A 13,737-nucleotide genomic window follows, 5' to 3' on the forward strand; every position below is an offset into this window, starting at 1 on the left:
TGTGGAACTTGCAGGCATTCACAAAAATCTAATTTCCAGAGACATTTCTCTGTTATACTTTTAAACGTATATTTTAGTTTTTGTCTTTCTTTATTGTATATTTCTGGGGAAATTTCGTTTACCCGTGACACTGCATGTATGAATATGAAACAGATACATTGATAGCTAGTCAATAATGAAATGCTTAATTGTTCAATGAAAAACTATCTATAATTTTCTTTGATAAATATGACTGAGCTGTACTCTGATAACAGCACCCAGTCATTTGCCAGAGAAGCGTAATCACGGTGCTCTAGATTTCCGATATAGTAAACAGAGTTGCATTTCAGCAAGTTATTAAATAATCTTCTAAAGTTATTAGGAATCAAATGGTCTATTTGAATAGACTATACCTACTTTTATACCTAATTATGTAGTATACAGTCATATGGTTTAGGATTTATATGTCCATGTGTTCTACATGTACCTTCTTGATATTAATGGAATTGATGTCTTTACAAAAAAAAAGTGCATCACACAAATTTGTTTTTGTTTCTGCAGCAAACAGCTGAATTCGCTGATTGTGACGTAATCAGTCTGTACTTACACTCTGGCACCTTATTGGACAGAACTGGCACACAAAAAACAAAAACATCTGATTGCTGAATCCTCGCCCACCGGAGATATATTGCATAGCAAAACATCTGCTCCAGCTCGTCGCTGCGTGGCTAGAGGTCGCTGTTTGTCTTAATTGTTTCCAAAAGGCTTTGATTAAGCCTGCTTTAGCGCGGTTTGTCATTTAGAAGAGTGCATTCTCCTTTCCGCTGGGAATCTGCTCGATGTTGGTTATGGTGAGTTCGGCTTGACTAGTTAATGAAAACCAACCAATACTGATATCCTTTTATTGCCATACAAAGAAGTTTTGCGCTCCACATTTCACTGTACTCCTGTCTGTTTGTTCTAATTTATCTGTGATTGATTTAATGTTTGATAAATTCTTGTAACCATGGCAATGTGTATCTGTCCCTATCATTTTAGAATGACAAACCGTGTTTAACATGTTTGTCAACATGTTTGGATCTCCAAACAAGAACCATTTTTTGTTTTAAATACTTTGTAACCAAATTACACCACATTTAAAAAGTCTGTGAGGGTCCCTCTGAATCACGTTTTCTGCTTTGATTATGTTTAATTTGTAAAGCTAAACTAATGCAACTCAGTACCAAAATGAAGCAGGAAGCTGGATAACTTTTAACATTAACTTTAAAAAGTACAGTACACATTGCAATCACTGACAATGGCCTGTCAGAGCTTTTCTTGCATGTGTAGCATAGCTGATTATAACTTCTTAGTGTGCTGTTTATTTGCTAATGTCAAAAATGTTTTCTGATATCAGGTTGCATCATATTTTTCACTTTTTAATAAAACAATGTTCACTTTTTTCCCATTTATGAAATCATAATTTCTTTACATTTTTGTATAAGATACAATTTGGCAGTTCACTCCAGAAATTGGACCGTACGTATCTTTTTTTTTTTGGTCATTTTTATTTTTGAGTCAATGGATTCCATGCTGTAAATAGAAATTCACGATGTCACAGCCTGGAAAATATATTAAAAAGGATGAGCACTGCATAGGTCCTTCAAGAACCATGAGCCTAATAATGATATTAATAATTATAAAATGCATTAGAGTAGACACAAACAGAGTAATTAAATACATTTTCTGTAAATCTAAAAACATGTTCTTCATATTTCACATTATATTTAGTAAGAAAAAAAGTAGCATTTTCAGTAAAGAAATATTTTTTTTAGATTCTACCCCTTTTTGCCAAAAGTAACAAACTTTATTTTGACTTTCTTTTAATCTGTTTCAAAGATGAATTTCAGTAAAAACACCCATCGTGGCAGTCCCGCTCACAAGGAAAACATTCCATCTTCAACCAAACCAGAATCCTTTCAGTACCCAAGGACCATACAGCGCACAGTCCTCGGGTCCTTGTCAGAAAATGAGCAGCGTGGACGATCCCTGAGCCAGGTAGGTAACAGTAGCATCTCTCCGCTTTGCAACCAGAGAACTTCCATGTTCCAGACGGCTGATTTCCTCCACAGGGAAGCCAGTTTTCCAAGCACAGTTCTGTTTCAGACAGCTCGCAGCTCAACTTTCTCGGCTGCCCATCCAGCTCCAGTTATGATGTGTACGTTGAGGAGGCTTGTGAAGTTGTTCTTGCCGCTTCGGGTCAGGAAGTCATTTCAGATTGTTATGACCTTGAGGTTGATGCCAATCCGCTGCAGAATGAACATGTTAGGCTCTTGATGGAGTTTAGTTCAAGTAAGTTTGGCCTGCACAGAAAAAATAAAAATTCTTCAGTGCATTAGAAAGGTTTTACATCTGTTGAACTTTTTCTACATTTTTTCTCACAGCACAACCAAAAATAGTAACATATTTAATTGTTTATATTGTTGTATTGTTTTGATAAATAACAGTGAGAAAAGTTGTATTGTGCTGCTTTAACTCTTACTTAAAAAATCTTGAGTGTTTTGCAAAGGTTGATCTATAGAAAGCTCATTTTAAAAAATGCAATGGGTGGATGTGCATAGTTGAAAGAGAAAAAACCTAATGACTACTTGCTGATGTAACTGCAATGAAATGCATTTCTGCAATGTCTTGATTAAAATGGGATGAATACAAATGCACACCGCAGACTTCAGATGTTTTTTCATCATGTCCTTTATCCTCAACTCTATAAGTATGCACTGTCACTTAAAATTTACAACAAAATACATTGCAGTTTTTGACTGTAATGTGACACAATATGACAAACTTGAATGCTTTTATAAAGTACTTAAAATGGTACTTCTACTTTTCCAATAATTACTCTTCGCCAGGTTCATGCCAGGATGCCTCCATGCTGTCCGAACCAGATGAATCCTTGATATCTGGAGAGACTTTCTGTTTTGATTATGCAGAAGATATTTACAAAAACTTAAGGGAGAGTGAAGTGAGTTTTTTTTTTTTTGTTTGTTTTTTTTTACAAATTATTTCTTTCTTGTATTGATCATTTTTGTGCTATTTAGTCATGCTGGTTACTAATTCCAGAAGCAGTTCAGGCCAAAGCCAAGCTACTTGGAGAGACATCCAGAGATCACCAATGGTATGCGGGTCATTCTGGTGGATTGGCTGGTGGAGGTTGTTCAGGAATACAAGCTCGGTTCTGAAACTCTGCACCTTGCTGTAAACTACCTGGACCGTTTTCTGTCCTACACAACATTCATCAAGAGGAACAAGCTGCAATTGGTGGGAACAGCTGCATTACTGATTGCCGCGTAAGAAAGTCATTCCTGTCCATTCTGGTAACTCCACACATGGCAGTTGTTGGTTGTAATTGTGATGCCATTTGTTTTGTAGAAAATATGAAGAGATCTTTCCTCCTGAACTGAACGAGTTTGTGTACATCACAGACTGCACCTACGCTAAGAAACAGCTGCTGCGCATGGAGAGCGTTCTGCTAAAGGTGCTGGACTTCAAGATGGCAGCACCCACCACCAATCAGTTCCTTCGCCTATTCATGTTCATCCACTCTGTCTGTTCAACAACAGAGAACCTTGCCATGGTGAGTTCAGTTAATCGCATCTCCTTTTGTAACAAAAATGTGGCAAGAATGGCTTCTCACTAAACTAGACATATGTCATGATTCTAGCTCGGTCATTCTGCACTTAAATGTTCTTGTATCTAAAACATTCTCAATTGTGAAGTTAAATTGTACTTTTGTCTGATCTGAGCACCTTCTTTTACATGTTTGATGTGTCCTCTAAATTAGTTGTAGCACTCTAAAAACCGGACTTCTAGTGGTTTTCTTTGATCACATACTTTCTTCTTTCTACTCTTTCATTAACACAAGATTAATGGAGTCCATAACTAACATCTCTTCAGCTCCTACAGAATTACTTTTGGCCGCTTGGCTGTTAATACTCTCTTTGCCTGGCCTATCCATTTCGGTGGACATCCATATGTTTGCAAGCGCTTCCTATTTCCAGATGGATTTTAAAAAGCATTGGTCCTTTTCCTTCTACATCAAGTGATGATATACTTTGTGTTGATCTTTCACATAAAAGGAAAGAATGAAAAGTTCATGACATATGAATAACTTTGCAAGGCGCTGTGTATTTTTCATCTTTTCCTTTTCTTGTAGTACATAGCAGAGTTGAGTCTACTAGAGACCGATCCCTTCCTTCAATACACCCCATCCCTACTGGCAGCTGGAACCTACTGCTTAGCTACTTACACTATACATAAATCTTACTGGGTGAGTTGGTCCAGATGATGTTGTTTTTCTGAATGATAATTATTTGGTTCTGGTGTTTTTTTTTTTGTTTTTTTTTTTGTAAAATGATACCAATATTTATTATTTCTTAATAGCCTGATTCTTTAATTACCTTTACTGGGTACACGATGGAGGAAATTATGCCCTGCCTGACTTCTCTCCACAAGCTGTACATCAGTGCAGAGACTCGACCACAACAAGCTGTCAGAGACAAATATAAAACATCAAAGTAAGGAGAGGCAGAAAGTCCCAACTGGAATTCATGAAACTAGATTTGTCATCTTAGCTCTTTATGAATAAAGGACATTTTTAAAAATATATTATTTTAAATGTATATTCTTTGTCTTTGTCTCCTTCATAGGTACCATCGTGTTTCAGGGATCTCTCCCCCCACTGCTCTACCTCTCCTGTGACTCCACTCCTTCACATTCCTGATCCTCCCAGCAGAGCACAGTTACAATTCACTGAAAACAAAGCAGAGCACATTAATTTTCACCACACACATGTGGACTCCTTTACTTTTCTTAATCCAATGTAGTTATTTATACGCAATTAAAGGAGTTCAGTTAATGTTTGAAACTCCTTGTGGACGTAGGTAACAATGATGTACTTTCATTGTTATATAAATTATTTTGATTTGAACTGTTATATGCTTTGCCTAATGCATGTATGACTGTTTCTCTTTTCAAAATCTAGCTATCAGGTCATGCATTTTACAGCAGTTAAAACAACTAAGCACTTCATGGTTTGATTCCTTTGTTTTCACTTCACTTATAGACATTTTAGAGTGTGTGATACTGTATTATAGGCCTCAACACCTATCACATTCTAAATTATGATGAGGTGAGCACAGAGATTTCAATCCTTATAATAAGACATGTTTCTGACACCATGTAATTCAATCATCTTGGGAATTAATAGAAGTTTTAATTCTTCACACAATAACGTCAAAGGTTTCATATGTAGCCATTCAAAACCCACTGAACTAGTCTGATGTATTACCAGCAACATCATCAGGAAACATCTAAATAAAGGTAGTTATGTTGTCTAATTCTGTTTGTCATTGTTTTATAGTCAAATATGTCGTAAAGCGGTTTCATTGTGAATTACACATTACCAGCTTGCTTGATGTTCTTCAACTCCTGTTGAGCTGTTTACAGAACTGAATGGTATTTCAAGATATTGTAAAGTTTCTCTGAACATTGTTGTTTTTATAAATAAGAAGTCAAAGTCAACTTTTTTGTTTGTTTTTCACCATGTTTTGATTACGTGGGGATTTTTTTTTTTTCTCAGCCCATAGTGGAACATATAATCCTTTATTAAAACACTGTTCTTTCACACAAATACTTGTATTGTTTTAGTAAAAACAACTGATATCCAACAAAAATACTTGCACTTCAAAATGTGATTATGCAAACATGGTGTATAAAAATGTACAATAAAAGTGATGTTAACCCAAATAAGTTTCTCATAAATATTTATTACTCAGCTCAGACATTGGGTGTGTACCATTTGTCACCTGCTGTGTAAATACAGCTGCTGTAATTTCCCTCTCCATTCCTCCCTCCTCCCTACCCTTTGGGTATTATAAAGGTTTTTACAAAAAAAATCATCACCATAAATCCTTAGAGTGAAAATTAATTTCTACGAAATGACAATGGTTAGTTTATATTCATAATGTGGGTGGTTCATAATGTGATACTGCATCATCGTTCTGACAGGTTATAGCTGAACTTTTCCCACCCCGTCCGTTTAAACTCCTCCCATTCCGCTTGATGCCACTTTCCTTCCAGCTCGTTCCACGGCTGACCGTTAAGGAGTGTACCCAGATTTCTCTGTAGGTAAAGTAAACGAAATACTTTGTACTTTACGGAAGTAAAGTACAAAGTATTTCCTCTCTGTGGACGATGTTTGGCAGTAGATGGCGTCCACAGGTGACTGACAAAGTATTTTAATTATGTGTGAGAACCGAAAAATGTTGAAAAACTGCAGTACGGAGCTGACTAAACTTTTGCTGTAGGTTTCTGTTGGCATGGAGATCTGTCGGTAGACTCGTTCTGGAAAAACCTGCTTTGTTTGGCAGCGCTCAGACCTAACCTTTGAGCAGCCAATAATAAAAACCTGACCAGCTTTGTTCACGCTCGTTGCCGTGATATTCCAGTCAGACAGCTGGAGTTACGTACTTTTTGATAGTTTTGTCAACAGGTAAGCTACAATTCTTAATTGCCTCTGCTTTTATTCTGACAGTAAAACTATAGAAAGCTGAAGTTTAACAATAAATCAATGCAAAATGACCAAATCTTACCTAGGATTTTTGTTTGGTTTCGAGTGCACATATTTTAGTACACAAGACAAACATACAATTTCTTTTCAGAAAGAATAGGAGCTTGTTTTAAGTCAATTCCTTAATATTGATTGAATATTGATTCCACTGGCAGGTTATTCCACTTATTGCATGAGATTTTCTGATGTTATCAGTGAAATAGTGGACCTAGTATTTTTATTTATTTATTTATTTTTACAATATTAAGGAATTATTTTCTTAAAATAAGCTCTTCTTTTTTAAAGAAAGATATTTAAGATATTTGCATTAGAACAAAACAAAGAATACTTAAGACTTTATGATTGTGTAGTGTATAATTTCAAATTAGAATAAATCTCATTGGAAAGTTAATTTATTTTGGCAATTTTATAGCACAGCTGTTTATTCATCTTAATTTAGATTGGTAGCCTATTACTTACAGATAATGAAAACCCAAAATCAATATCTTATTACATAAGAGCAAAAGAAAGGATTTTTAATACAGAAATACTAAAAGTATGTTTGCATCCTGTAGCTCGTAGGATATGGCCTCAAAACTTTGTCTTTTTCTTTGAATTATTACATCAATTAATTCAAACAGGTTTATTTGGATCTGATAAGATGACTTGAAAGCACTGAGCATAAGTGCTCAGGTTTGCAGTCTTTTTTTTTCTGGTTCAGGAGCGATTAACACAGAATTCTACATGTGTATGGTTTGTAATCAGTGGATATATCTAAGTTGCAGTTTTTTTAGATATTTTAGGCAGCTGTAGTACTGGTCATGTGAATCTTGACATGACTTCAAACTATTGAATGAGGTTTGTTTCACAGTCATCTCAAAGCTGCTTGAACACAGTTTTCCTTCCACTCCATTTTCCATTGTTGTACTTGGATACAGAACTTTGTAAACAGTCAGGATCTTTAGCAATAATCTCTCGTGGCTTACCCCCTTGAGCAGGGTGTCAATAACCATAGTCTTAACCATAAGGCTTTAGTATAACATTCTTTTTAAAAATAAATTTTTTTGTTGGTCTTGTCATATTAAATTTTTTTAAGAGACTTAATTATTTAAATTAGCAGGAGTAAACACTTAAAATATGTATCATATTTTATGTCAATAAAATATGAGTTTTACTTTTTGATATTATATTAAGATCCTCATATGGCTGTACATTCTGTGATAAAACTTAATTGCATCCTAAAATTGCAGGTATTTTTTGTTAAGGGTTATGTATTGTCATGGTTTCTGTTTCCCCTCTGCCTTCCAGCATGGCTGAACCTGCTGAACTGCTTGTCATTAAGGATCAGTATGAGCTGGCCCAACAATCCATGAACCATGGATCAGCGGCTCAGGAAGCTGACAACAAATCAGAAGCTCTGGTGTATTACAAGAAGAGTCGTCTGCATCTTCATCAAGGACTGGAGATTCCTACTGCAGGGGAAAGGCATCAAGGAGTGGTCTGGGACAAGGCTAGGCAGCTTCAGCAGAAGATGAAGGAAATGTTAGGGACTATCGACACCCGTCTATCTAATCTAGAAAAGTCCACACCAGGGGATACACGCTTACTGTCCAAATTTTCTACTCCTCTTTACCCAGACTTGGTAATTAACAGTCAACCCGCCAATAGTTCTGTCCTCCATCTGTACCCCACCATACCAGACTCTACCCACAGTGCCTCACCAGCCTCCATCAGTTCTATTTCCCCTGCTGTCCCAAACACACACACACTCCCTTCAGCTGATCTGGAAACTGTGTCCATGGATAGCTCAACAGACCTGCCTCCAGCATACACTCCAAATCCAATGGATGGGCACCGCAGCCTGGTTTACGATCCTGCTGGAGGCGGCCTCTGGTCAAGGGAACCACCAGATGGGAAGGAGCTGCTCTCCATCCCCTCTGGGGTACAGCTGTTCTTTGTCGAACCAAACGGTCAGGTCAGCTCTCTCTCCTCTCCGGGCTACCTCCGTATCATCACAACAGATAATCAGCAAAGTGATTGCAATGCTGAAAAACCCTCTGGATTTTTACATGTAAGTTAAAAAAGGCATTCATTAGAGCTTGTCTTTGTTTGTAAGAAGGTTTGGGTGTGTGTGTCTTCAATGTAAATGGGTGACGTCACGCATAACCACTTCTTCATTTTTAGAAGTTTTCCCAGTATGAGTCATCATAATGTTATGTTGCTGGAAAACCAACTAGAAAGTAATGTTTGTCTCACAGATGACAGGGAGGCTTTTGTAAAGCATCTTAAGATTTATTTTTGGATTAATTTGAATTTAACCCTCCTTAATGTATTGACATTTTAAGTGTTGACAGGAGCAACATCTGTGTTATATGTCTTCAATTCTAAGTTTGCATTGTTTTCTTTTTATGAACACCAAATTTTGAGCAGATTGTTCAAATATCGAACAGTCTGGAGGAGTAGAATTAAAACCAGTTAGCTTTTGCATTGCAAATCTCCATGATGTCCACTTATATTAAATGGCATATCTGTTTTTAAATCTCTCTTTCAATTAATTTCCTTCAATAGAAAATGTCTGTTTTGGCATCTCCACAAAGCATGCATTGTCTTGTTTTGTATTTCACTGTAACCCATGACTATGCTTCCCACCAAACCAGGCTGGTTCTGTGGCTGCTTTGTTTCTGCTTTGTTTCCCAGTAAGACAATGGTCCCATTAACAGATGACTCTGCACTTCTGTTGTGTTGTTGGTCAGGCTCCTGTGTCCTCACAGGGGTCATTCTGACAGATCTGCACACCAATGGCAGTGTGCAACAACAAGTTTGGATAGTTAGCTTCATGGAAACCATCCATGGAATGTTGGGGGTGTTGGAAAAAAAATGCATTAAATAACTTTGGGACTTTCTCAGTGATATAAAAAAAACAACCTTTGATAGCTTGCAGAAGTAGATGAAATGTCGGAAATAAAATATGAAAAAGATCTCAACGGAAGTCCTGCATTTTCTGCTTTAGATTTAGTATAACAGATACTTCAAAACTTGCTTGATAGAAACTTAAAATCATAATATGAATAAACTCTACAATCACTTAATTGGAATTATTATTGTTTTAGAAACTACTTGTGAAAAGTGTGTTTAAAGAGGCTTAAGTTAAATAGATTTTAGTAGAATAAAATAAAATCTCTTCAGATTCCCTGTGTAGAGCTTTGATTGTCCTGTTTTGTTCTGTCCTTGCGGTTTTTAGGTATGTGACCGTCTGTACCCCCTATCACCAGACACCCCGGTGCTACTGGCTAACTCTGGCATCTACATGTTCCCTGACTTCTTGGCAGAGTTACCCGGCTCCTATGTGGGTTTAGTGTTGTCCTCTGAACTCCCTGTGGCGGACTGTGAGATGTTTCAGGATGTTCTAACACAACTCGCTGATCTCAGGATCCAGGTAAGTCCTAACTAATTTATGCTGAATAAAAAAGAACCTTGAATTAATATGAGTTACCACAATATTTAGGGAATCAATATTTTACTAATTCCCTTTGGGATCAGTAAAATATTTTGTAAGTATTTATAGTCTTCTTTTTGCAGATTGAATAGTTCAGCTTCCTAAAATTATGACATTTTAAAGGTGAAGAAAGTTATCTGTATATTTATGTAAACAAACTGATAAAGCAAGCAAAAATTTTTAGATCATACAGGTATCTTAAAGAAACAACATTGTCTTAAAGCTCACCATTAAGAATGGAACTTTGACCTTTTTGACAGGGAACAGAAGGAGCGGAAGGAGAGGTCATGAACTTGACTGATAAAATTCCCTTGAGTCCTCCGCATGAGCAAACAGATCAAATGGTACCAGAGGGAGAAAAGATAACACTTCTACTTCCTGGATGGAGTGAGAAGATGGCTCAAGGAATTTTGTCTGGTGGGTTTTGCAAAAAGACTCAGAATGAAAACTCAAAGAATGTCAGCACAGAGTTACACATCAGTTGATTACAGAGTGGATACTCCTACTCCGCCAGTAGGTGATGTTTACCATGACATCAGTCTAGTCTATACTTAACTGTACTTGGTGTTGGAAAAACTAAAGCTTGATGTTTTGAAACTACAATAAATAAAATCTTTATCTTTATAGGAGCTACAAAATTGAGTCAGTCATTTTCAAAAGGAGCAGAGGCAACTGGGAATATAATTCAAAAAGGAGCGGCCAAGATCCGGGACCGCATCACACCAGAGGAGACCCCATCTGAGGTCAGTCCACAGGTCACCAGAGGTCTGAATGCTACCAAACAAGCCACTGGGGGTGCTGTTCGAGTCAGTAAATTCCTAGGTAAGAGCAACCAGATTGATATTACTGATAAGGTAAAATCTATTATTCTATCCTGATCTGTAAGTATCAGTACGTTTGTACATAAATCTATTTCTTTGGTATAACTTTGTGCATTTACAGTGAATGGCATAAGTTCAATTGCAGAACATGTGGCAGAAAAGGTGGCACCTCATGTGAAGAAGCACGGTGCTAAGCTGGTCCCAGAGTCTCTGAAAAAAAGTCAGGATGGCCAGGCTTCCAACTTCGACGGAGCCAAGTTTGTAGCAGCCAGCAGCATACAAGGTATTTACTAAGTTTTAGAAGACAAGGTTAAGGAAACACAAACCCATTCAATAAACTAGAATATCACTGAAAAGCCCATGTATTACAGTAAATGTATCACTAACTGAAACACATTATTCCATTTCACACAAATGGAAGTCTGAAACCATTTATTTCTGTTAATTTAATGACTGAAAATGATAATTTTCCACTTGTGGGTAATAAAAACATGACATTTAAAATTGGAACATTATATCATATTATTAAAAAACATTTAATTCAGAATTGTGGGCCTTAATGAAAGGATTATATAATACCTGATTAAAGTTGGTTAGATTTAAGACAACAATCTGAACGCATATTCTAATTTAATGAGTATGAGTGTACACAGGGTGGTAAATTTGGACCCACAGGGTGGTTTGATATGGCTGGTGTACATTTTTAAAATTGTCTTTCAAATTAGGTTTAAGCACAGTTTGGGAAAGTCTAGAGACTGGAGCAAAGCACGTCTGCAAAAGTGTTGCAACTGAAACTGTCACAACAGTAAAGTACAAGTGAGTTGATCTCTTGACTTGATACCTCTTGAAAGCGTTTCTATGTCTTTATACCCTCCTTTTTTCTATTTGATTGCTTATTTAAACTGGGGATGTCTTTGTCAAGATTCGTTTGATATATCTGACATAATCTGTTTGTGTCATGAATAGAAAACTGACAACACGATTCTCAGATTCGTCATACAATCGATGCCTTGTAATTTTGTAAAAACTAGCTTTAAAGTATAGAAAACATTACCTCACCTCATTCACCAGCCACTTTTCAGGCACTGCACTGACAGTGTGTCAGATATTGTGTTTTTTTTAATCATTTTTCTACCCTTCTTCTTTTTCTCTTGGTTTTCTTGTGGACTGACTCTTTTTCACTGTTGTTTCTTTTCAGATTTAGGGGTTTAGAGAATCTTTTAAACATGACTGGGAAGATGTGACTTCACTGGGAAGTAAAGGTCAAATTAACAACTGATCTAATCTTGTTGTGCTTCTACTAACCCAACCCAGATTAAAGAATAACCTTACACAACCTGGAAAAGCACAAACTAAATTTGTATTTTTCGAACTAATTTGTTCACTTATAATATGCTTTTCAGAGGTCTTTTTTTGCGTTAGGCTTGCATTTTATATCCACTGTATGCTGATAGATGCAAACTGATGTCTGTTTTTATCCTTCAACTCAAATAGTTATGAATTATGTATTATAATCATTAAGCCTAAAAAACAGAAATCTACACTTGTTAAAACAAGAATTTTTGAAACTGCAGACTTTGTACGAATAAATCGAGCCTCTCCTCTAGACTGATTGTTGGTGCATGTGTGTTGCTGTAAACTACATGCCAGATTAAGTAACATCATTACATATAACACTTTTCAACATACAAAAATGTGCTAGAGTTGGTGTGTTTTACCTTAAAGCAATGTTTTGGTGTGCCTGCAACTCTGCTGTCATTTGTTTTCTTCTACCTCACTCTTTTCTCTAACACTTCCAAATTATTTATGATGAAGGTACGGCAATGATGCGGGCCAAGCCACAGATACAGCTCTCCGCTCAGTGGGCAACATTGGTTTGACTGCACATAATATTGACAATCTGGGCCTCAAAGCCTTCCTGAAGACTACTAGCAAGGAGACGGCCAAGGCCATGGTTATAGAACCTGACGAGGTAAAGGAAACTGAAGAGAATAAGATGCAAAAAGACGACCATCTCACACAATCTGAGAAGGACGTGGAGATGAAAGAGGAGGCAACAGCTAAGAAAAAGGATGTGAATAAGAAACAAGAGGGAAAGTAGAAAGAATAAATTTCTACTAGACCTAATGCTTTGTTGTCATACAGTATAAATTAATGGTGTACTTAAATTAATATATTATGGTATTAATTACAATAAACTCAATTTTAAGTGTTGTTTGAATTGGATTATACATTTATCAGAAGGTGAGATTGTGGCTGAGTGGATAGAGTATATTATGGGCTTGATTTCAGCTTCCACTGATCACATGTTGATGTACCCCTAAGCAAGGCACTTCACCTCCAATCTTTGTATTTGTGTATGAATGTTTGTGAATCTATTGTGCTTTGAGTGGCCATAATTTTGAAAAGTGCTATTGAAATTTGGTCCATTTTCTGTTTTGCCAGACAAACCTTTTCTCTAACTACTTTGGTTGAGTCAGTGATAAAATGTTATTTCTGTTATTAAACATACTTCCCAGATTGATTCTGTTTTTGTCATAATTAAATGTTTGAGATCAAATCAGTTCTTTAAGTCAAACACAACCCGAGTTGAAGTAACATTGATAGAAATTGTCTGACCAAAAGTAATTGCGCTTAAAGTAAAAAGAAATAGGCTACATTTTGATTTACATAAATTAAAAACAAAGTCAATGACATCCATCAGTTTGGAAGGGTTAAAACAGTTTGGAAGGGTTAAAACCTGTTTCTAAAGTTTTATGTTACAGAAGAAAAGCCGATTATTTCAGACGCCTGAAATATTTGATTCCCCCCATAACTTTGATAAATAAAGAGGACATGTTTCAGGGATTTGCTGT

At 36.4% G+C, this 13,737-nt stretch overlaps 2 protein-coding genes across 6 annotated transcripts; both read left to right on the forward strand.

The window, feature by feature from the left end:
- Nucleotides 1–591: 591 nt before the first annotated feature.
- Nucleotides 592–5,354, forward strand: ccna1 (cyclin A1). Its single transcript, XM_055051599.1, has 9 exons — nucleotides 592–830; nucleotides 1,858–2,016; nucleotides 2,091–2,310; nucleotides 2,868–2,980; nucleotides 3,079–3,305; nucleotides 3,388–3,592; nucleotides 4,172–4,285; nucleotides 4,399–4,532; nucleotides 4,665–5,354. Exons 1-9 carry the CDS (start codon nucleotides 819–821, stop codon nucleotides 4,714–4,716), a joined length of 1,236 nt encoding a protein of 411 aa, XP_054907574.1. The 5' UTR covers nucleotides 592–818; the 3' UTR covers nucleotides 4,717–5,354.
- A 732-nt stretch (nucleotides 5,355–6,086) lies between these two features.
- sparta (spartin a) lies at nucleotides 6,087–13,406 on the forward strand. Of its 5 annotated transcripts, XM_055051686.1 has the most exons (10): nucleotides 6,102–6,237; nucleotides 6,324–6,508; nucleotides 7,874–8,636; nucleotides 9,807–10,001; nucleotides 10,322–10,478; nucleotides 10,689–10,883; nucleotides 11,004–11,165; nucleotides 11,608–11,698; nucleotides 12,081–12,144; nucleotides 12,698–12,808. In XM_055051686.1, exons 3-9 carry the CDS (start codon nucleotides 7,875–7,877, stop codon nucleotides 12,124–12,126), a joined length of 1,608 nt encoding a protein of 535 aa, XP_054907661.1. In that variant the 5' UTR covers nucleotides 6,102–6,237; nucleotides 6,324–6,508; nucleotide 7,874; the 3' UTR covers nucleotides 12,127–12,144; nucleotides 12,698–12,808. The 5 variants fall into 5 exon arrangements, with proteins under 5 accessions (XP_054907659.1, XP_054907660.1, XP_054907661.1 ...); XM_055051684.1 differs by lacking the exon at nucleotides 12,081–12,144 and having other exon boundaries at nucleotides 6,087–6,140; nucleotides 12,698–13,406; XM_055051682.1 differs by lacking the exon at nucleotides 12,081–12,144 and having other exon boundaries at nucleotides 12,698–13,406.
- The last annotated feature ends 331 nt before the right edge of the window (nucleotides 13,407–13,737 follow it).

Source organism: Poeciliopsis prolifica, unplaced genomic scaffold (genome assembly GCF_027474105.1).
Source record: "Poeciliopsis prolifica strain line A6 unplaced genomic scaffold, Auburn_PproV2 SCAFFOLD033, whole genome shotgun sequence".
Taxonomy (NCBI): Eukaryota; Metazoa; Chordata; class Actinopteri; order Cyprinodontiformes; family Poeciliidae; genus Poeciliopsis; species Poeciliopsis prolifica.